This window comes from Acinonyx jubatus, chromosome D2 (genome assembly GCF_027475565.1).
Source record: "Acinonyx jubatus isolate Ajub_Pintada_27869175 chromosome D2, VMU_Ajub_asm_v1.0, whole genome shotgun sequence".
Classification (NCBI taxonomy): domain Eukaryota; kingdom Metazoa; phylum Chordata; class Mammalia; order Carnivora; family Felidae; genus Acinonyx; species Acinonyx jubatus.
Window position 1 is genome coordinate 69,532,012 of NC_069393.1, and position 23,186 is coordinate 69,555,197.

Genomic DNA, 23,186 nt, shown 5'->3' on the forward strand with positions numbered 1-23,186 from the left:
AATAAAACATGGTGGCCTAAATATGTAGTTTTTAGAGATTTCCTCCTCCCACCGGTTTTTTTCCACTACCTCCTGGTCCTGTTGACGGCAGATCAGAGGGTCTCTGTACAGCACAGCAACATTTCAGACAGGATGGGGGAAGGACCTGGCAGGGGAGCACCCACCTGCACCAAACACCGATGCGACGAAGGCTCACGGGCCCGCAGGCCCGGTGCACAGATCCAGATTCTTCCCCCGGGAAGCCCACACCCCTCCACCTGGGAGGCCCCTTACCTGTGCATTTTAACAGGGTCTCTCTCAACTCCCGTTTCTCTTTCCGGAGCTGAGCCAGGTGCCCCCGGATTTCTTCCTTCTTCTTCTCGAGCCTCTCCTTCTCCTCTGTGTACCGCTTCACCTCGGCTTCTGTCCTATTCTTGCCCAGTTTGATCTCTACAGACCCACAGAGGAGAACCCCCAGGTCAGCCAGGCTGGGACACAAGGGCCAGCCCAACCCACTGTGCAGGCTCAGACACAACCCGGCCTGGCAGGGACAGACAAGAAAATTGGGCCCACGCTTTCTTTGCTGTGTGACTTTGGGCAAGTCCCTTCACCTCTCTGAACCCCTGCTTCCTCGTCTGAAAGGGAAGGAACTGGACTAACTTCTGCAAGCCACTTCCAGAACATTCCACGCTAATCTAGCACAGGCACCTGCAGTGGTCACCCTCAGCTTGTCCTTCACAGGCGGGCTGGCCCCCACTGGGGGGACGGCCATAGTGTCGGGGCAGCTCGATGGGAAGGAGATCTTCTGTTCGGTCTGGATTTTGACTGTCGTGAGTCTCCCGGAAGGCTCTTCAGACTCCGGACTCTCCTGCCGCGTCTGCTTTGGGAGAAGGCGAACACGGCTCAGCCGGCCCAGGGGCCGCGAAGGCGAGGCCGGCCCACCTGCTAGAGGACAGCCTTACCTGCAGCTTGGGGTTCTCTGGGGGCTCTCCGAGGGGCTCATCTGGGGCAGGGCCCGGGTCTGCAGGGAGAGCCTCGGCTGGGGGGTCCAGGTGGGATGGCAGTGGGGAGTGGGCCCGGGTCTGTGCACTGCTGGGGCTGTGCAGAAAGGACTTGACAGGCGTGAGGTCCAGGTATACTCGGTCCGGCGGGGGCTCGCTCAGAGTGTCTGTCACAGGGGCGGCTTCGAGCGTTTCCACCTGCAGAGGAGAGACAGGTGGCTTTCACCACGGCCTCTGCTCCCCGGGCTGTGGAGGGGGCACCGGACCTGCCTCCTGTCCCTGCCCCGCGCTGAGTTCACAGAGACCAGCCTCCTGGGGAAGCTTCCACTGAGCTGGACTTACAAGGCCAGGGTTTGAGCCCTGGATTTGTTGTTCAGGAGGTGGGAGACCCAGGACATAGTACTTACTACTCCTGAATCTCCTTTCTGTAGAGAAAGGGACTAGCGGTGCCTCTGACCAGGCAGTTAGGATTCAGTGAGAGAATCCGCAGAAGCCCTTAGCACAGCACAGAGTTCAATGCCCAGGAACTGGAACCTGCTGTCAGTATGACTATTCACCATCGGCGTGGGCCTCGGTGGTTAATGGTGTCGCTGCTCCTGATCCCGACGCCACACGTCCCACCCCTCATACTGACCGGCGTGGTTGACCAGCTATGTTCGCTGGACCAGTGCCCAAGCCAGGTACGCTGCACAAAAGATGGCCTTATTGCACTAGTTCCTGCACACTGCAGGTGACTGGGAACCTGCCAGTCTTAGGGACAACCTGCCGATCTCTGGCACTGAGGTTTGGTGGGAGGAGGAGGGGAGAGCCCAGCCTGTGTCCTTACCATGGCCGTCAGCTCCGACACTTCCACGTCGTCATACAGCATCTCCTGGTGGTCCTGGCTGGGCAGGCCATCGATGTAAGTGTTTGGCTCTGAGAACTTCCTCTGCATCAGTCTGGAAGAGCCGGCAAGATACAGCAAGGGGAAGATCAGGGCAGGGTGGCCCAAGCCACCCATCTCAAAGGACCTACGACAGCAGCCCAGGCCAGCTACGTCCCCCTCTCGGTACCCAGGAAAACGGATCCCGTTGCAGCGGCCGGGCCGGCTCCCGCCAGAGCCACCTCGGCATCCTGACCCGGGACCGCTTCTCCCTGAGCCCAGTCTGCTTGTCTGGAAAGCAGAAGAACGAACCCTGCTTATTGCGGAGCGAGCCTATCCCAGCAGGGGAGCCAGGATGAAGTGCTGAATCCACAACAAGGAAAGGGGACGGTCAGGAGAGGCTCCGACTCTGCCCCGAGGAGCTGGAGGGCGTCCATCCAGGCCAAGGGCACGTGGCCGCCCCCGGCCCAAGGCCTGGCTCAGCTCCTAGCTCTCAGCTGCTCCCGGGGCCCGGGGCTTCCTGCTGCTGGACAGAACGGGGCTGACCCTGAGTCCTCAGCTGCCGCCCTGCGCGGCGGAACGGGCCACCGGAGGCCAGTCTGGGCCCCAGTCTTGAAGCGTGGCTGGGAATGGGAGAGCGTGAAGCAGAAGGCCCCTTAATACTCACAGCAGAGAGGTTTTGGCCGCACTCACGATACAGGACACCCTGTCGGCATCCACGTAGTCGTAGGTGAATTCCTCCGGGTCTGTCTTGGAGCCTGACTCAGAGAGCAGGAGGCCTAGCCAGTGGCCCATTTCCTCGGACGACTTGGCCTGGGGGGAGGCCGAGAGGCACATGAGCAGCGCTGGAGTGTGTCGTCCGGTGCCCAGCCCTCCCGGCCCTGAGGCCCGGCCGGGCAGGGCCCCGGAGAGAGCCTGGGGCCATGCTCCCTCACTGCCACTAGCTTCTCTCATCCCGGTGAGTCCAAATAACATTTCCTGCCACTGGGGATAATGCCACCTCAGTGACTCCGTGGACACTTGTCCCGAGTATCACATGTGATTCACACACGTGTATTTCTAGAAGGCCAAGGAGCCCAGAGAGGACGATTAACACCATATGCATTTGAGGTCGACACCTCTATTTTATCAACGGTTTGTCAACCTAATCCACACATACAAGACTGAATCCCTAAGACATAACAAAATTCGAATTTCATTTCCAGTTTTACTACAGTCTTCCAAGAAAGGTTCTCTTAAATACCTTTCTTTATACCAGGTCAGCTGGCTCTAATAAATAACTAAATAAATCCTGGTGAAGTTGGAGCCTGTTTTTTTTTTTTTTTTTTTTTCCCCCAGGGGACAATGCATTCTAATCAAATATGTACACTGGGTATCTTTTAAAATGCCAACATTGCTTCTTGCCTTCCCCTTCCGTCCTTCCCCGACCCAGCAGCTGGAGGGGGCATCTCGAAATCCGAATCTGAGCCCGCCACCCTCCCCTGAACCCTTTTGTTCAGGGCCTCTCTTTGTATGCCAGTCGTTGTACCTCTGAGGGTCAACCCTCCGCCCCTCCCAGCCTCCCAACCCCCGGCCTCCCCGCCACATGCAGGCTTCTGCACACATCACAGCACCCCCCACCGCGGCTTTCCAGCAACTGTAAGTAATCCACTGGGTAATTCGATGAATAACACCCCAGTCTCACGCTAGAATCCAAGTTCTGTGACAGCCTGTCTTGTTCACGATATAACTGTACTGAGTAGATACCCGTCAACAGGACAGACGGGTGGATACAGACACGCTTGTCCCTGGGAAACAACCTGCGGAGCTTTTAGCCACCAGAGGGCAGTATTGGAGCACAATCTGGATGAAGACCCCGGCGTAAAGGACTAGGTGACCAGGGGTGAACCACAGGATGTTTCTTTGCGTGTTAAGAAGTCTGGCTCGGACCTGCCCCTGCTCAGTGCAAGGCATGAGGTCACCTCTTATTTTTGTAAATGTAACAGCACATCACACAGAGGGTGGGGAGTGGGACAAAAGGTATCACAAACCTCGTTCTTGCCCCAGATAAGCCCTAACAATCGTCCCCTCTATGTACGGGGCCCCATCTGGTGATACACAAACCAAACCCACTGCGAATCCCCAGAAGGTTTTTCAAGCAGCTCAGGGAGTTATAAATACTCCTCCTGCCCTCAGGGCAGGAAGTAACTCATTGTCCCTTTCCTATAACACAAGCACTCTGAGGTCAGAAAGGGAGTAGACAATTTTTTTTTTTTTTAAGCGCAAAGAAGTAAAATGCAAGGGAGTAAAAATAACGCAGGGCTAGGCTGCATCTCCGAACAGGATGACGGTCCGCAGAGCGCAGCAAACAGCCCGGAGCCCCACGCCCCGTCGCCCGCCCCTGCGGGCCAGTGGTACCTCGAGCTTGGCCAGCTCCTCGCCGTGGTGCAGGATGCGGAAGGAGTAGAGGTGGTCGGGGCTCGGGTCTGGGACCACCTCACAGCCCAGCAGGCTGACGGGCTGCTGGGCCACCTTGCTCCGGTTCCGGTCCAGGTAGAAGTGCAGGTGACTGTCCCTGACGGAGCACCAGCGGGACTTCCACTGGCTGTTGACCAGCACGTTCAGGTAGCCTGCCGGAGGGGACAAGGGTGTCCGTAGCTGCCACCACCTCTGGGCCTCCTAGGAGCTCCCCCAGAATCTCAGTTCCAAGACCTGTCGTGCTTCGCGATAGGTCTGTCCCGAGGGCAGCGAGCCGTGTCGTTGACTAGAGTAGGCGGGTGGTGCATGTGTACAGGACGAGGCCCCCTCACCCTCCTACCCCCACTGGCAGCCGCCCTCCTCACCGCCTCTGGTCACTTAGGCCACGTGCAGGAAGGTCCCCGGCCAGGGCCGCCTCGCTGCAGGTGCTGTCACGCGCTGACCTCCACAGCCCTAGTTCCATCACCATCCCCGACAGACAACCTTTCCATCACTGGGCCTCGGCTGCCAAGTCCTCCTCCCTTCTGCCGGTGCCCTCTCATCCTCCCCAGTGCGGCTGGCCTTGCTGGGCCCTGCCCCGGTCCTGCACTCCCTGCGAGGCCTTCCTTCAGAACCCCTGGATCCCAGAGCAGTGAAACCTGTTTCCGCGTCAGCCTCCCCAAGCAGACCCTGGGCTTCTCAAGGGCACGAACTCTGCCACCTTCACCTCCAGCGCTCCGGGCGCGTGCCCTGTGGCCTCCCCACCAGGGAGCCCCTCTCTCCGTGGGCCAGCAAAGGCAGCCAGCGCTGGGGTGCATCGGTCATGCAATCCTTTATTGTTCTCAAATGGTTGCAAGTATTGGGTTCCGCTTCACGAGGACACGCCTTCCCCCTGCCTTCCACTTGGACATATACGGAGCTGACACCATGGGCCAAGCACGGCCTTGTCCCCGGGGCTACAGAGATGAGTAAAATCCAGTCCTCAGGACCCCCTGCACAGCCCGTGGACCTCTCTCTGGGCTGCTCACCTTCCCAGAGGGACCGGCTTACAAAGCGGATACCTCCTCCATTCTAGAGAATTGAAAGCTGTTCTGAGCCCTAACTGGGCTGAACTAAGCCACGCAGCAGGTCACGGAGCCTGGCCACCTTCCGGCCCACCCAGTGCGGGGCATACAGTGGGGATCATGAGTCCCTCAAGGCCACGCGGACATAGCCACAAGGACACCTGCAAAGTAGAGGAATCCTAGGCCAAGCCCTAGGAATTCTGGCTCATCCAGGCGGTGCCCCCACTTGTCTATCACAGTTCTCTGGACCACAGAGAACTCTGGGTCAAGAGAGCAGGGAGCCCAGATGCCACATCTTGGGGAAGAGAACAGTTATGTGCTCTGGCCCCCTTCCCTAGCCACAGGGGACAGGGGCATGCTTCCCTGCTGAAGGGACTTCCAGCAATAATCCAGTCACATCTCCCAGTGGCTCAGTGACACCAGGCTTTTGTGCCAAACACTGTGCCCCCTGACGCTGCAGGGGCTGGCAGAGCTGGGCCACTACCCGGTGCCCTGGCCAGAGAAACAAGAGGCTCCAAAGGTGAGGGCCCCTCTGCTGATTTCCTGCCCCACCCGTCTACTCCGCCAGCCTCAAAAACCACAACTCAACTGGGACTCAGGAAAGGAGCCCAGGGCTGGGACATGGGTTCCAGGAGGAAGAAGAAAAGGCCTAAAGGTGGACCATAATGGCCTTCAGGCTCTGGAGTGATCGCAAGGAGTCCCAGGTTGGGAGCCAGGACAGAGGCTCACCCAGGATGTTTTCTGGGAAAGGCCTCAGTTTCCTCAAGGCTGAGAGGGGAGGAGAGATGATGTCTATGAGCCCTAGCAGCACCCATAACATCCTCTGTACCCTTCTGTCTCTCCCTTAATGGGTCTCACTGTCCCCATCTCAGAATCCTTGCTCGTGCCCAAGGATGCCACCTCACCCTGTTTAGCTCCTGCCCGACCTTCAGGGCTCGGGCCTGATCTTGGAGTGGGAGAGGTTCTTTCCCTGAGTCCTTACAGCTATGACAAGGACACAGCGTGTGGTTTAGGGGTACGAAGCCACCATGACTCCTGCACCGTGAGTCGTCAGGGCTGTGTCCTCCCCCTGCCCGGTCCCCTTCCCCTAGCCCTGCTTGCCACGCTCCTTCAATACTGATCAAATAAAAAGAGCACTGGGGAGACAGCAATCAATTACCAGCACTGCAGCAAAGACAGAGTCTGGTCAGACATAAGGAACGGCCTGCAGCAAAGGTAAACAGAAGCCAGGAGCGACAGGTTCACCATCGCCCAGAAACGTTTAAAGCAAGACCGAAAATCTCTGCCTGTGCCGTGACAGCAGCCTTTGGCTACGGTTCTTACTGGATGTCTCGAGGGACCTGTCCGGAGGCTCCAGCGAGGTAGACTTCTTCCGGCCCAGATTCATTAGGTTGCTCAGTTTGAGGCCAGTAGAACATTTCTTCTTGACTGTCAAGATGAGAGAGAAACCCATCAGCACAGCACACAGCCCACCGAGGCGTCCCGATGAAAGACAGAAAGAAGACCAGACCCGTTCCCACTCCCTCTGCCCCTCCCTGCGCTCGGGCACACACGTGTTTGCACGCACACGCGCGCCTGCCCCCCAAACCAGGATGCACGGCCCAAAGTCAGGTGCCCCTAGAATCGCACATTCACGAGGGCCACCCCCCCCCCCCAGCTCCTCTCACAGAACATGTCAGCCCTCGAGAATCTCCGCGGATTCTTGGCTCAGAGAGATTGGGTCCGGGGTTAGCAAACGAGAAGAGATACAAGAATATTCTAACCCCAGCAAATTCATAAAACGTGACCTCAACGAGGTCATCTCTCTCTTTTTCCCGGATTTGTCAGCTGTGTTATTTCCAGGCAGTGTGTAAGTTGGAGGCACGTTGGCAGCAGCTGTCCAAACCCGTTAGGGTTGAGCCACACAGCCACGTCTCACGGCGTGGGGTCCCATCCCCCCTCCCAGGCCTCGGCTGAGGGCCACAAGCATTGGTACCATCTTTGGCCTCTGGGACCTCGGGGTGGCCATCTACGGAGCTCCCATATTCCGGGGCCGACCCGTACTTCTCCGTTACATCTGGCTGTGGAAAAGAGGGAGACAGGTGAGCCATCTTGTCTGGGAACGGTTACCTCAGGGATCACGGTTTAAGGGAAACTAATAGATAGCTTTTGGGTATCGCCTAGAGGTTCCTGTGGAGTCTGGGTCACCGATGAGACACTGGCCACACTTCCCTTGGGCCTTCTGGGGGACATGCCTTCACCTTCCCTTTCGCTGCCCCATCCCAGAGACCGTCCTCTACTTCAAGGCCACCACACATTCAAGTTTACAAGTTCTCAAAATGCTATTCGACCTGATGCAACAGCGGCCCCGTAGCCAGCGTGAAGGGCAGGTGGCCAGCTCTGGGGCATCAGAGTTGACGTCCCAGCCGAAGCCTGCTGTCAGGCTGGGAACTATCCAGACAGGAGCGTGAGCAAGGCTTTTAAGAACTGACTGTGCGGGGGCGCCCGGGTGCCTCAGTCTGTTGAGCGTCCGACTTCGGCTCAGGTCATGATCTCGTGGTTCATGAGTTCAAGTCCCACATCAGGCCCCGTGCTGACAGTGTGGAGCCTGCTTGGGATTTTCTCTCTCTCTCTCCCTCTCTCTCTCTCTCTCTCTCTCTCTCTCTCTCTCTCCCTCTCTGCTCTTCCCCTGATCACTCTCTCACTCTCAAAAAAACTAAAAAAAAAAAAAAAAGAAGGGACTGTGCCACTAACACATCACTAACACATCAGGCTTCAGAGAAGGGCCAGCTTGCCTGCACAAGTTCAGACCACGATTTGAACCCTGGCTGGAACGCTCTCCATCCAGGCCTGGTGCTTGACTTACAAGCCTCTCTGGGCCCTGCGGTGCATGTGTTTCAAGAGGGATAACATCCCCATCTACAGCCCTGGGGCTGCTAGGGGACTAGAGACTTTCCAGAAGGGTGTGCTGGCCGCCGCTGCTGTTAGAATGTGAAGCACTCAGAATATTCCAACCAAGCTTCTCCCAGAGAACTACTTCCCCCAGACCCCTGGGTAACAAGCTGAGGATCTCTCAACCAACGGGACTGGCCTCAGGCGGTGGCTCGAGGACTGACATGCGTGACCGGGTTACTCCATGAGGAATGGCCGGTGCCTTCCCGGTGAACGGAGCGCCTCCTCCCTACTCGAGCCATCTGCGTACCCTCTGCCCTCTCCCCTGCCGGGGCAGGGCCGCCCAGGGTGAGACCCAGCGACGCCGGGGTCCAGGGCACCTACCTGCAGATTCTTGGGGACACGGAATGGGAAGCCTCAGGCGATGGCCCTCCCCTCGGCCAGCACTTGGCCCTTAAACTGGGGCCCCACAGCTCCGTGCGAATGAGCAACAGAGCCCCTCTGGCTGGAATCAACCCAGGATGGTTCTCCCAGCCCGGAAGCTCTACTGAAAGTAAGTGCAAAACAAGGGCCTCATACCACGAATTTCCCTGATTAAGAATGGAGGGCACGCTGACCTTTGTTCCAATCGGCTTCCTGCGCCCAAGCAAGAAAACATTTCGGGTTTGTATCAACTTCCTCAGTTTTCCTGCCAACCTGGGAACCACTGCCCTTATCCCAGCATCGTACGTTTCCCACTCATGGGGCTGAGGTGCAAAAGCAAAGGTCTGTTTCATGCTTGTAACGTTCACGGAGGAGAAACAGGACGCACTCTCCTCCAAGCAGGACGGAGGCTTACTTTCGGGCCGCTCAGGCGCTGGGCGTCTGGGGTGTACTGATTTCCCTCGGGCGCTCCTTCTGCAGGCAGGCCACTCACCTCCTGGATGACCTGAAGGAAGAGAAAGCCGTCAGCGGAGTCGCCTGCTGGCCGGTACTCACAGCCAGACGGCAGCTGGAGCCCCTGGAGGGGGAGCGGCTGGAGGCGACAGGCGACGCACAATTTCCAAGGGACGGAGACCCTGCCTCTCACCCCTGGCGCCTGGCCCGTGACCGGGCAGCCTGCGGTGGGGGCGGCCCGTTCCGTGGGCCCACTCCCCTGCAGCCCCCCCGCCCCATGTTCCGCTGGTGGCCGCTTTACCGCAAAGCCTAAAGATGGCCCAAGCCACCAACCCTCAGCTCTGCCAGCCCCCTCCCTGCCCTCACCCTGGGCAGGATGGGCATTCGGCCGCGGGTCTGATGAAGAAGTGCACTTGTCAGCTGCCCCCCCCCCCCCAGCTTTTCGGGAGCCATGGAGCTTGCTGCGGAGAGCCTCCACGCTGCTCAGGAAGCAGGCCTGCCAATGGCCTTGGTCCGGCACTGGCTCTCCATCCAGACTCACCTGTCACAGTCCACCCCCCCGGAAGGAGCCTTTTAACTGGGGGCGAGCGGGGGTGCTGGGCTGGGGGCACCAGGGTCAGAGGCGGCTCTGGCCACTCTCAGAACCGCTGTTCTGAGCCCGGAGCCACCTGGGGGATTTCCAGAGGGTCAGAGCCCCGGGCAGCCACCAACAGCCCTCTGGGCTCAGCAAGAGTACGTTCAGAGACCCTCCCTTTTCGGTGGCTGCTTAGAGCAGTTTATAGAGACAAGTTCAAAATGAGAAAAGCCGAAGAACAAAAGGAAGAAGGGCGGTGGGGACGGGGGAATACACAGCACTTCTCGCCTCTCCCATGGACTCCAGTTCGGGACGCTGGTCCACACGGCGGACCAAACGTGCAACGTGGTGCCGTGGGAAGAGGGCAGCATCGGAATCGGCCCGCCAGCTGCGTGATCACGGGCCTAAGCTTCAGTCACCACGTCTGTGGGATGGGACGACACCGACACCACCGGGCGGCCGTGAGGACTCGGTAAAGGACTCGGCACAGGCCAGGCACGTTCATTACCATCCTCATTCGCTGGGGCCTGGATATGTGGACCCCTTCGCAGGGGAAGCATGCTAAGCCTGGAGTCCAGACTCGAGGGCTTCTCTGGGGGAGCCCTGCCTTGTGCTTTCCTTTTCTGGGATTCTCATCCCATATCCGCATTTCCCGTTCACTGCCACCTACTGTCCCTACAGCCAGGCCATCTCTGTGCTCACCTGACCAGGGAGGAGAAGGGCCTCTGTGAAGGCCCACAGACAGGCTGTGCCTTCTGAAAGTATTCTTGTCTTTGAAACCACCGGCAGGGGTCTCAAGATGAGGGCATGAGAGTTGGGAAGGGAGGCTGGGGTCAGAGGAAGAGCAGGTGAGTGTGAGCAGTCAGAGGAATAGCACTGGGAGCAGGGGTAGCGTGTGTGTGTGTATGTGCGCACACGCACACATGTGTGTACATGCATGCAAGTGTGTGTGTGTGTGTATCTGCAAGTGTGTGTGCATATAAGTATTTGTATGTACATGTGTGGATGGGGTAGAGGGCACCTATGGTGAGTACCCCTACACTGGACATGCATCAGTGTGGCCGTGATAGAGGAGGTGGGGAGGGAAGGAAAGAGGAAGGGAGGGAGGGAGGAAGGGGAGAAGGGGGGAAGGAGGGAAAGATGGAAGGAAGAAAGGAAGAAAGGAAGGAAGGGGAGAAGAAGGGAAAGGAAGGGGGAGGAAGGGGTGAGTAAGGGGGGAAGGAGGGAAAGAGGGAGGGAAGGAAGGAGAGGGAAAGGGTAAGGAGGGAGGTAGGGGGAAGAGGGGAAGGAAGGAAGGGGGAAAGGAGGGGGGAAGGAGGGAAGGAAGTAGTGAAGGAAAGGGGAATGAAGGGAGGGAGGGAAGGAAGTTTGGAAGGAAGGGGGAAGAAAGAAAGGGGGAAGGAGGGAAGGAAGGAAGGAAGGAAGGATGGAAGGAAGGAAGGAAAGAAGGAAGGGGAGAAGAAGGGAAAGAAGGAAGGGGGAAGAGGGGGGTAAGGGGGGAAGGAGGGAAAGAGGGAAGGAGGGAAGGAAGGAGAGGGAAAGGGGGTAAGGAGGGAGGTAGGGGGAAGAGGGGAAGGAAGCAAGGGGGAAAGGAGAGGGGAAGGAGGGAAGGAAGTGGTGAAGGAAGGGGGAAGGAAGGGAGGGGGGAAGAAGGGAAGGGGGAAGGAGGGAAGGAAGGAGGGAGGGAAGGAAGGAAGGAAGGAAGGAAGGAAGGAAGGAAGGAAGGAGGGAGGGAGGGAGGAAGGGAGGGAGGGAGGGAGGAAGGAAGTTTGGAAGGGGGGGGAAAGGGAAGGGGGAAGGAGGGAAGGAAGGAGGGGGAAGGAAGGAAGGAAGGAAGGAAGGAAGGAAGGAAGGAAGGAAGGAAGGAGGGAGGGAGGGACCTCTCTGGCTCTGGTCTCACCAGGGGTCCTGCTGGGTCTGGAGATCCCTCTGCAGCTGTGGGCCCCTTCTTGGTGCAAACCTCATACCTTCTGGAATTGTCATGCTTATTTTTCATATGGGGCAAACCAGGTTTCATCATCACTGGGAGCTGTACCGTGTATCTGTAGGCAGAACTGACCAAGGCCATTTGTGATGGTAGAATAGAGGGCTGCGGTCACGCAGCACCAGGTTTGAGACCCAATCCTGCCACTCACTGGCCAGGTGACCTCGATTGGTCATCTCCTCCCTCTGAGCCTTAATCACCACCCCTGTAAAATGGCAGTATTAACATCACCCAGCGGCCCCCCCCGCCCCCCCCCCAGTGTGGTTAGGTGGGTTAAGTTTGCCAAGAGCACATGGCCCATGGTAAGTGCTTTACACGTGGCTGTGCTGTCGATTCTTCCTTAATAAGGAGGTTCGTGGTGCCTCTCTAGAGGCCAAAAGGCAAACGAGTGTCCCCAACGGCCCAGCTCCAGGCCCGGCAGCAGGGTGCCGTGATCCCTTCGTTCCGAATGATGGCTACCACCTGGAACACGGAAGCCCTGGGAGTTTGAAGGACTGTAGATCCTTTACCCTTGACAATGGCCATCCCTTATAGAAAAAGTCAGGGAGGCAGAACTGAGGGGCCCCCGGGGAGCCTGCAGGGGAGCAGGCCCAGCAGGCCCGTGCCCACCCCCCCCCCCCCCCCGCCTAGTGCCACCCTCACCCTGAGCCACTGCTCTGCTTGGTCCCTGCTCTGCAGGCCGAGCACGATCACGTCAGCATTCATGGGCGTGATCTTTAGCTTGTGCTCCTTCTTCCGCACTTGCTTCTCCTTGTGGATGACGCTGCTGCCCACCAAGTTCACGTCCAGCTGCGGGCTGTGGTCCTTGGAGGATTTGTAGCACTAGAAGGGAAGAGAGACGCTCTGAGGCTTTGCCAGGCCTGGCGGGGTTCCGCAGCGGAGGGGCCGCGGGCACAGCAGGACCCCCGGGACCTGGGCGCTCCCCAGCAAAACCAAAGGTGCGGACCCGTGGCCTCGAATATCAGCAGCTCTTGTTCTCGGCACCAGAGCGACCAGGCTGATTGTCTCCCCTCCCGCACCCCTCCTCCTTGCCAGTCTCGCCCAGGGATGCCCCAGACCCCGCTTATCCATGCTGCTCGAAGGTCCCTGTAGGCCTCAGGTTGCTCCTAAAAACATCCTCTGTAGCCAACTCTCATACTTCTGGCTGGACTCACTCACTTCCCCGCCTGTCTACATTTCTTGCTTAGCGCCCTCAGGAAGGGGGCCCTAGGGAACCGAGACTAAGCTTCGTATCTGCTTAGTTCAGAAAATGGTGTGTTAGTGAAAAAACACGGGGACTTGCTTCCCCTCCCAAAATACTTGGCCCCTCAATTTGTCACAGGTATAAAGGGCGTCCTCACGGGGCTGCTGAACAGGCTTACCAGAAAGAACATCTGCACAGAATCGGGCATGTTGTGAGTGGTGAATTAAGGGCACTTATAATGATTCCAAGGAACTGCCAATTAGGACATAAAACTGTGAATTTTAATTTAGAATCACAGGAAACAGGGCTGTGGTCAGAGTGACAGCTTCTGATTTCCTTAGGGATTTTGTCTTATAATCAGTAATTCAAAATACTGTGACTTCTGAGACGATGCCTCTCATCCTAGTGCCGCACAGGCGAGTGCAGTAGCCAGAACTGGGGCTGGGGGAGTCCTGACCGTGCAGCAGGGTGGGGTCAGGATGTGAGGAAGGAGCCCTCAGGCCGAGGGGACAAGATTCCTGGAAACCGTCTACGGGATGGGACTGGGGGCAGGGAGTGGTAACCCCAGCCCCCTCTGAATGACAGATGAAGGCTACTAGACCCTTTTAGTTGAGATAAGGCACTTTCGTTCACGCAAAGTTCTGCACACGATTTTGGGTTAGGAAGCGGAGAAAGCCTCCAGACATAAAAGGCTCTGACCGCCTAGTACCGGGGTCCATCTCCCCAACTCCCCCAAAGAGAAAAGACCGGAACACAATGAGAGACCCACTGACCAGGAGCCTGGTGTCCTTGACGACGCATAGCTGCTTGGCCCACTGTCCCAGCCACTTCTTGCGCCACAGGAAGGCACAGATGCGGGCGTCGCGCATTAGCTCGATGCCGGCCTCAGGCGACGGCCACTGATAGGGGGCCGACTTCCCCTTGCTGTTTTCCTCTTCGTCGTAGGACTCATAGGAGCTGCTCACTGCCTCTCCGTCCTCTGCAAGGAAGAGCCATGGGGTCACGGACCCATCGGGCAGGGGCCATTCCAAACGTGCTCCGTCCAGGAGGGAGGGCAGCAGGCAGGGGCAGCCAGCGGCCTCCAGGCCGCAATGCACCTGCCTCTCTGTGCCCTTGAACCAGCCTGACAGCCACCAACCACAGACCTGGGCAGGCCTGGCCCCCAGATGTCCTCAGTGAAGCTTCCTGGATGCTGCTTCTGGCCACAGACATGTAACTAAAACCAGGAGTCTCTCCCTTTTCCTCCTCAAATCTGTCACCCCAGGCTCCGCAGAAACCTCCGACGAGACACTGCCCACAGGCGACTGTTCACGCTTCACAAGGCCAGTGCCCCCCGCCCCTCTGCCCCCCGGGGCCTGTTTCTTCACCTAAAGGAAGAAGCAGGGGGTGAGCCTAGCAACAGGCATTCTATGGGACGCAGGAAGGGCTCACCATCTGAGCCCAGGCTGGGCACATGCTGAGCCTCCCACAGCTGCCTACCCAGCAGGGCCTGCTCTGTCCCTGGTCTTGTCCTGGGAGTGGGGGGGTGGGGGAGGTGGCCTATAGCTTCTTAGGGTGAAAGAAACCGCAGTCGGAAATGGCTCTGTGGGGAAGGCCAGCCGGCCCCCTCAGTCGCAGCCCTTTCCCAAACCCACTTCCAGCCTCCCCAGACTCTGCTCGCTCTCCCCCGCCCACTGCACACCTCCCTGCACAGACAGCCCCTTCTGCTGGCTTCCGTTCCTACCCTTCCTCCGTCTCTGGCGACCAGCCCACCTCACGCGTGTGTTCCGTTCAAGAGAATCCCCAAGCTCACCAAGCACAAACTGTTTCTGTACACACTCCACATGCCTCAGTTTCTGTCCTCCCCCCGGACCCTGCGAGAGTTGCTCTGTTCTCTAGGCCTCGCTGCGCTATTCAAGATCAACAAACACTAGGTGAAGGACAAAGTCAGTAAAACCCCAAAAAGCAGGACACGGAGAAAAGAGAATCTCAGGATCTCTGGTGCAATCCCTGCCTCGGCACGCAAATCCTGTCTGTTGGAATCTCGGTGCTGCGCTGGCCTCTGCTTGATTTCCCCCCTGGATGGGGAGCTCACTATCTTATGAGCACTGGATACCTCCTTCTATTACTGGGTAGCGATAACAGAAAGTCAGGCCGCTATCTACTCCCCCGGGACTTCTACAGACATGCTCTGGCCCTTTGAGTCGCAGTGAATACACCTCCTCTACCCTCCCCCTGATCCCCTTTGGAAAAAAGTCAGCCTGTGGGCCCATAGCCTTCCCTTCTGCAGAAGCCCCTTCTACTATCTGCACAGCTGGGGTCCTATGTACTAGGAAAACAGCACCACCTCTGAATTAAAACGTAGAAAAACGTAACGAGGCCACGGCCACAGTTATCCTAGCTCCAATGCCAATGAAAATGTGCTTTACTATTCCTAAAAACAACACCGCCAGTATTTTAACACCAGCTTTCTTTAAAAGCTCCCTTTCACATCGTCATAAAAACGTGGCACAGTTCATAATTTCACACCTATTAAAGAAGCAAAGATTGAAAGCCGTGGCATAGCCAATGGGAGAGCCGAACTCTCCCACTGCCGGTAGGAACATACAGGAACGCAGGCCTCTCAGAAGACTACCCGGCAGCTTGTTGTTTTGTTTCAAGAGCCGTAAAAACACCCATGCCCTTTGACTCCCACAATCCCAGTCCTGGGAGTTGATCCTAGGAAACTAGTTTTTTTTGTTTTTTAAATAAAGAAGCAGAGGGTGGGGGAGGTTACATGCGCCAAGATATTAAATCCAGGACCATTTACAGTCAGCAGAAGGAGAGCAGGGAGGTGGAGAAGCATGATTGCATCCACTCTGGAGCATGCCCTGCGACAATAATCAAGGAGAACTCTGAAGGCCAGTCCCCAGCCCAGTAAATAGGATCTAAGTAAGAAGGCCCAATTAAACTGATATGTGTGAGCTTTTATACCCACAGCTCGGTACTGAAAGGCAACAGGGAGAACTCAAGACAGCTGATTTCACCAGGTGGGAGAAGCAGGGTGATTTTACTTGAAAAAAAAAAAAAAATGTCCTCATGGTCACTGCGGTATTATCTGTACAATAAGTGAAGTAAGAACGATACAATGTCACTGGGATGCCTCCTTCAGTAGCAAAACTTAATAGAGGGAGGCCACCGAGTTTAGCACGAAGAAGTGGGCCGAACCCCCTCACTGGTTGTGCTTCTGGGGTCCCCCACGTGTTCCGTGGAAAATTCTAACACCTGTCCATCCACTCTGGGGCGGTCTGCGGAAGCTGAGAACAAACAGCAAATCGCAGTAGCTCAAACTACCTGCAGCCGCCCTGGGGGAGCTTGGGGCAAATGCACTGTAACTTCATTTATCTCTAAGAGCGATCATAACACGGCCGTGAACGTGGGGCAGTCTTAAAGCAGGTACTTGGCTTCCAGGGGACACGGGACGAACAGGAGTGACAGGCAGGATGCTCGGACGATTCCATCCCATTTCTGCACCCCTGGGTGGACCGCACCCCAGCATGTGCTGCTGGAGGTTTTGGGGAACAGAGGGCAGAACCACCACGCGGCGTTCTGGTCCTTCGCCCACGCATGCGGATGCCAGCTGTGGAAGGCTGAGTAAGTCTCTCCTTCCGGAAGGACGACACATGCCGTGCACATGCAGGACCCATGCACAAGGCCCATGCGCAGGGCCACCCTCGGGGCATGCATCCTATTCCCTGAGAGCCAGGCAGCAGGCACCAAATCACTGGCATTCCGCTCCGGGGACAGGCAGTACCCAAGGTGATCGTGGCGTAAATGACTCCGTCGGGCACCTGGACCCATCTAGGGATTCCAGTGGGCGAGAATCCACCACAGTGACCTGTATGAGATCCAGAAGCACAGAGAAAGGCAAGGTGGAGAGACACAAGCTGAAGAGAGGGACAGACCTAAGCGCGGAGGGTGACACAGAGAGACCCAGTTGTCCACCACAAGCCAGTACTTCCCCACTGGAGGGGTGGGTTCTCAGGAGAGGCCCTAGCCCGACCCAGGACATCTTTCCTCAGCACCTTCTCACCCAGAGATGACCACGTAAGTACTCGTCACCAGTGGGAGGTGCGTAGAAGGCCCCTCTGGCTGGTACTTTTAAGAAGCACGTAGGAATTCTCTGCTATCTCTTTGCAGAGGATTCTGTGGCCTTAGAGGGTGGCTGAGCCCACACTGGAAGGCGGCTAAACTACCTGGTGAGCAGTGATCCCCACGTAGGACAGTTCACGAGAAACAGACGTGTACTGTGTCACCATAACCTGGAAGGGAGGTTATCTGCTTCAGCAGCTGCCAGGTCCCCCACACGAGACATTACAGGCCAAGTAGCTGATGTCTCGGGCAAGGAGGCCTGACCCTCGTATCTCCTGCACAGGCCATCAGGGTGCTTACTAAGCTGTTACTTGGAGAGAGGGACCTGCCCCATCAGAGCCGGGTGGGGACAGTGCTGATGAAGCAGGACAAGAGCCCAAGCAACCGCTCTCTTGAAGGAAGTCCGCAAAATGGCTGGTGGCCAATGACCCAGGGCAGGGGGCAGGGGGCCAGAGGTCACTCCTCCCGGTGTGACCAGCACGTGTCACCGCTCAAACAGGTGCAGGGGACAACAAGCAGGAAGCGAGGGCAGGCCGGCTTTCATATGCCGGTGACGCCCTCCCTTCGCGGCCCATGTGACCAGTTCTCCCCAGGTCATCCCCGGTCCTTGTCCCAGCACGAGAGGACAGGCCGTCGGCATTCTTCCTGCGCACCTTGCTGTGTTCACGCCGTCCCCACAGGGACGCCCCGGTCCCGGCTAAGACCAACCTGAATTCACAGTCGAGAGACAAACCCCGACAAGCTTGAGCCCACTTGTTGATGATGAGGTGTGTGTCTGTCCCACAGACAGGCCCCCGGGAGCGTCTGGGAGGCAGGCCCTGGCTGGCACGGGCCACACCCCAGAGAGCCAGGCTTGCGAGGCTCAGAGGTGCTCGTCACGGTGAGTCACAGCTTCCTCCTTCCACACACATGAGGATGGCCGCGCCGCACCGTCGGCTTTGCTCTGGAATCACAGCCCCGCCGGAGACGTGGCAACACCCCACACGCTCAGCGGGTTCAAGCTAAGTGATGCCCGCCCACAAACCAGGAGAATAAAATAACCTCCATCCAAACAGGCCCTCACCTCCCACACAGTTCCTGGGACCGGAGGCAGTAGGTAAAGTGTGGAGAAGGATCCGACGCAGCTCCAAGGGACCTGTCCCATGTGATCTCTGGTCCTGTTCCTTACGGAGCCGACAACACCCCTCGCCAGCCAAGTTCCTTCCCACCACCAGGGACCCTTGCCTCTTGCATCTGCAAACTGCTTTGTGCTCTCAAAGACCTTTCACTTATCAAGGAAAGGAGCAGATTGAAGTAAGAGAGGGGAGCGAGAGGGCCAGAGTCCAGCTGCTCAAGTGAGTAGGCCCATGAAACTCTTCCTTCTTGAACTTTTGGGACCTTTCTGTGCTAGCGAATCCCTACGCCAAGAGCACTTTTTTTTTTTAAGTTTATTTATTTATTTTGAGAGAGTGAGAGAGAGCATAAGCAGGGAGAGGCAGAGAGAGAGAGAGAGAGGGGGGGACAGAGAATCCCAAGCAGGCTCTGCACTGTCAGCGTGCAGCCCTACGTGGGGCCTGAACTCACAAAACCATGAGATCAGACCCAAGCCAAAACCAAGAGTTGGACAGTTAACCAACTGAGCCACCCGGGCGCCTACCCCCTCCAGAGCACTTCTGATCTGAATCTCCCAGGCTGAGAACCACTGGCCAAGGCCAGAGGGCTCCAGTGTGAGTCCTGCCCCTATGGCACAGGTCACCTTAATTCCTAAGTTAGGTCAGTCACTAAGTAACCCTCCAAAGGCTTGCAGTCTCATCAGAGAGAAGCCAAAGTCCTCACCATGACTGGCTGACTTCTTTACCCTTGCTCCAGCCACACAGGCCTCCTTGCTGTTCCTTAAACATGCTGAGAGTCCCCCCACCCCCCGCCTCAGGGCCTTTGCATGTGCTACATGGTCTGGAAAGTTCTTCCTGGACGTCTCTGCCTTCCCCACATTCCATTTCATTCAGGAATCAGCTCCAGGTCATGCTGTCAGAGAGGCCTTCCCTGTTTAAAATAACACCTTCTCCTGCCCCAACCCAGCCCCTATGCTTTCCATCCTAACACTGTATTGTCACCTGACATGCCCCATGTTTATTTGTTGTCTGCCTTCCCTCACAGAATCTAAGGGCTGTGACTCTGGACTGTCCTGAGCTCTGCTGAGCTCCTGACTCCCAAAAGCATGCTTGGCACACAGAGTGAGCACAGCTAACTATCAGGCCAACAGAGAGCCCCAGAAACAGCTCTGGCTCGGCCGGACCACATTCCCGTTGCTTACACGTGTCCCTGGACCGACCCACCTCTCCTCCATCACATTTCTGCGCCAAAGCCAGCACCGTCCAGATGGGAACGGCATCAGACACAGGAAACCAGCTCACCGTGGACCATCCCACGCCTCCTCGCAGGCGGCCTGGGTCTGCTGGGAGCTCTCAGCTCCCCACCAGAGCAGAGGCCCAATGCTCTGTGGCCAGTTCTCAATTCGGGCCACGCTCTCTGGGAACAGCAGCCCAGGCTGCCCGCGGCTTCCAGCACTGGCATCTGTGCAGGACGTGACTGGACCCCCTCCGAGTCCCAGCCCTGGCCCCGGGGTGTACCGTTGAGTGATGTGTCGTATGGCTCAGCCTCTTCATAGTAACCCTCTGGAGACTCAATCTTGGGGACGGAGAGTAGCTTCCGCTCTGGAATCTGTGGTATGAACAAACAAAATAAACATACTCAGATATGATACACTGAGAACAACTTGGAATCAACCCTCTGGGTAGAAGGAGGGGATTCCAGAAGAAGAAGAAAACTGTCTGGTTGGGCTTCAAGTCAGCTGGGAGGGAGAACATGAAATGCCATGGCTCCCGACAGCCACCACGTCCGCTGGTCTGCTCCCAGAGAAGGGCTGTGGGCGCGTTGCTGAACCCCGCGGAGCCTCAGCTTTCTCCTCTGCCAAATGAGGCTCAAATCCGCCCCGGCCCCAACACACACACAAAATGGCCTTGTGTACGTGATATGGAATGCATACAAACATCCAGATCGTGTCAGGCCGCTGTGGCTTCTAAATAGCATCTACTTTCGAAAACGACAAGGGCTAATCAAGTACACACGGAGGAAGGTGACCTGGGTTCTAAATCCTGAACTTTCACCATAAGTCCGACCACTCGGATGGACATTGGGTGGCTCCTGTGTCCAAGCTGCAAGGGAGGCGTCCGGATGTCCCGGAGTCAGTCCTGACAAAGACTTCACCAGGTGGTGGATGCTCAGGGCTCCCGCTCACGTGTACGGTGAGTCATGTCCTCATAGACGAGGTCAAAGTTCTGTGGGGACCCGGAGGGCATGAGGAGCGTTTACCACCACCGGGAGGACACGAGCTTTGAGTGGAGTCTCAAAGATGACCCTGAGCTTCTTATGTGGCACGAACACGACTGGGGAGGAATAACGAATATACCCAAACGTGCAGAAACGTGGAGCGTGCAATTCTGTACTCCTCCATTATTCTGTACTGTAAATGGTTTGGGAAAGCCCTTGTGCTGGGCACTTGGGGAACTTCAAATGAAAGCAGTAGAAAGGGGTGGGGGGAGATGGAAGGAGGGCGGCCAACGGAAAGACCCCACACGGCCCTGGGAGATGGGCCTCTGGACCTCGGAGGACTCCCTGTCCTGCCGGCAGGAGAAGGGGAGATCTAGAAATCCCTGCCTCTGAAACGAGCTCATGAAAACGAGGGACTTATCACAGAGATGGCTCCCCAAGTCTTGGCCCAGGAGATGGTGGGAGAGCGGTCAGCCTGGGCCGGGGTCCCCATGGTACGGGACTCGGCATGGGCTGCGAGAGCGTCCACCCCCTGCCTCCTCCAGGGCAGAGCAATGATCCTGCGGCTGCTTCACCAAAAGCAGCATTCCAGAGCCAGGTCCGGTGTGGCCTGGCACCTCGTATGGACTCTGGAGTGAATGTAACTTGGTTGCAGTCAGGGCTTTAGGACTCCGTAGATTCAACTGACGGGATGTGATGGCCTCTCCCTCACCTTCCCTCCCTATAAACGAGAATAAACCCAGGGTTGTCTTGAGACAAACCGTGACGGTGTTTCCACAATGCTTAGCCCCGTATCAAACATGAGGAGGCTGTCACTGTCATTGTCTGGGGGCCGTCCACGCCCTGGGGGGGCTGCCGGAGCCGGGTCACCGAATCACCGTCCGACAAGCTGAGGCAGGTCTACACGCAGAGGGCTGGCGAGGCCAGGCCAGAGTGTGGGTCCAACTCTGAATCCTTCTAAATTCACCTGGCCTCACATCAAGAGAGCGGATACAAGATCCAGAGGTAGGCCTCGAGCAGCTTCCAGCACCCCCACGGGTGCAAGAGGCAGAAAGGTACAGAGCATGAAAAGAACAGAACATGCTCTTTTCCGAAGCAGATCGGCTGCTGCCCTGGGCCCGCAGATGCGGCTGTGAGTGGCACCGGGTCAGCTCCTTCCCGAGGGCAGGCCAGGCACGCTGCACACGGTAGCTGCCAGCGGGATGACCTTTCGGGTCTGCTGCCACAGCCTGGTGAGTTGTCTCTGCTCGTCTCGGCCATTCCCGGCCCCTTGGTCAGTTTGAGAAAGGGCTGCCCGAGACCCAGCCGTGGTCCTCGAGAGCCAGCTTCCCGGGGTCCGAGGGGAGAGCATCGCCTCCCCTGAGAAGCAGCAAGGTCCCTGCAGATGGGTCCTGGAGCTTATGTTTCCTAAGCTGGCCTGGCCCCCGGCTCCAGCCTCCAAGAAGCCCCATCCCCATCAGGTGGTGCTGGGACCCTTTGCTCAGGGAGGGGGTGGGTCCCATTTAGAGAGAAGCTCCAAGCATCCAAGATTGAGCTGCAGCCCAGACTCCTGCAATTAGAACAGGACAAGGGGGGGGGGGGAGGGGGACGAACCTTTCTTCAGAAGCCCCTCAGGGGTCATTCTCACCACGTGGGTCCTACTGTCCTATCTGGGGGCGGAGTACTAGGGAGTGTCTTCTGAGAGTCTCCCAAGCCTCTCCCTGTAAAAATCCCCTGTAAATGGATCTACGGGGAGAGGCAGGAGAGGGAGGTGGTAGAAATCCAACCTCCAGGGCTAGGGTTTGAAACCTGACATGGCGCACCCCAGCTGTGTGTCCCTGGGCAACTTACTTGACCTTTCTGTGCCTCAGTTCCTCCACTGCAAAATGGGGAGAGTAGAAGTACCTGTCACATGGGGCCACTGTAAGGATTAAACTGTGCCCAGCACTATTATTCAATACATATGCATTTTTACCAACGTAAAAAATACAAACGTATCAGTGAAGAGAGAAAAGTTTTCAGCATACACGTTCGACAGAAGAAGAACGGCCGTATCCTAAGGAGACAGAGGAGACGTCTGGGGTTGCCCAGGCTTATGCCCAAGCTCAGCCCTCATTAAAGAAGATGGTCCCTGCCCTCAAGGCTGCTGGGGCAAAACATAAGCCCTTGAGTCAAGTTACAGGTTAAAATGATTTGCACAAAAATGCAGAAGAGAGTCACATAATGACACAAGTATAATGACCCATTTTCTGAAGTCAGAGGAGCAAGGGAGGCTGATTTCTCAGGGAAAGAATAGAGAATGAGAATAAAGGGATAAAGATAAGGGACCGTTCAAGTTCATCATCATCATCGTGACGGTGCAGGTTTTAGACACTAAACGCAGGTGCAGAAGAGAGATGACTTCACAACCTTCAGAAGGCTCTGAGAATTCACAGGAAGGGACAGGAAAGAAAGCCACGTGGCTCAGCCGGAGTTGCCAGAGGTCTACAAACTTCTCTGTAAAAGGCCAATAATACATTCCTAACGGATCGGCAGGTCATTTGAGGGTCGCTGATCTCAGCTGTTCAACTCCGCTGTCGCAGAGCGAAAGCATCCATAGATAATATATAACTGAGAAGCGTGGCTATGTTCCAATAAAACTTTATTTACAGTAGCAGGTGGTTGTGGATTTGGCCTGGGGGCTAGAGTCTGCCAGTCCTGATTTAGAGTAGACATGAGAGCTGAACGTGAGCAGTGGCCTGGATGAGCTGAGGCCTCGGTCTCTGTGCTGATGAGCAACCTGCCCCAGCGGGCACTGTGGAACATTCCCGGGACAGGACTAGCAGATCCGGCCAGCCCCGGCTCCCCAGACCGAACGTGGCAACGTCCTTGCGTGGAGTAAGCTGCTTCCCCCATAGAGAAACCCACTTAAGACCAGCGCCAATGCATGCTCAGGCCTCAAAGGGTGGCTGGGGCAGG

At 57.0% G+C, this 23,186-nt stretch overlaps 1 protein-coding gene across 13 annotated transcripts in view; it reads right to left on the reverse strand.

Annotated features, from left to right (window-relative positions):
• The window catches only part of AFAP1L2 (actin filament associated protein 1 like 2), a 97,633-nt gene that overhangs the window by 4,554 nt on the left and 69,893 nt on the right, over window positions 1–23,186 (reverse strand). For 6 of the 13 annotated variants that reach the window (XM_027063147.2, XM_027063145.2, XM_053207841.1 and 3 more), the window contains 13 exons: window positions 19,550–19,640; window positions 16,603–16,686; window positions 13,604–13,809; window positions 12,290–12,469; window positions 9,052–9,141; window positions 7,318–7,402; window positions 6,666–6,770; window positions 4,240–4,451; window positions 2,510–2,655; window positions 1,807–1,918; window positions 942–1,178; window positions 688–859; window positions 274–429 (listed from right to left, as the gene is read on the reverse strand). In XM_027063147.2, the coding sequence (XP_026918948.1) occupies window positions 274–429; window positions 688–859; window positions 942–1,178; window positions 1,807–1,918; window positions 2,510–2,655; window positions 4,240–4,451; window positions 6,666–6,770; window positions 7,318–7,402; window positions 9,052–9,141; window positions 12,290–12,469; window positions 13,604–13,809; window positions 16,603–16,686; window positions 19,550–19,640 (1,876 nt within the window). The remainder of the gene's footprint in view (window positions 1–273; window positions 430–687; window positions 860–941; window positions 1,179–1,806; window positions 1,919–2,509; window positions 2,656–4,239; window positions 4,452–6,665; window positions 6,771–7,317; window positions 7,403–9,051; window positions 9,142–12,289; window positions 12,470–13,603; window positions 13,810–16,602; window positions 16,687–19,549; window positions 19,641–23,186) is intronic. The other 7 variants (XM_027063151.2, XM_053207846.1, XM_027063149.2 and 4 more) reach the window with 3 other exon arrangements.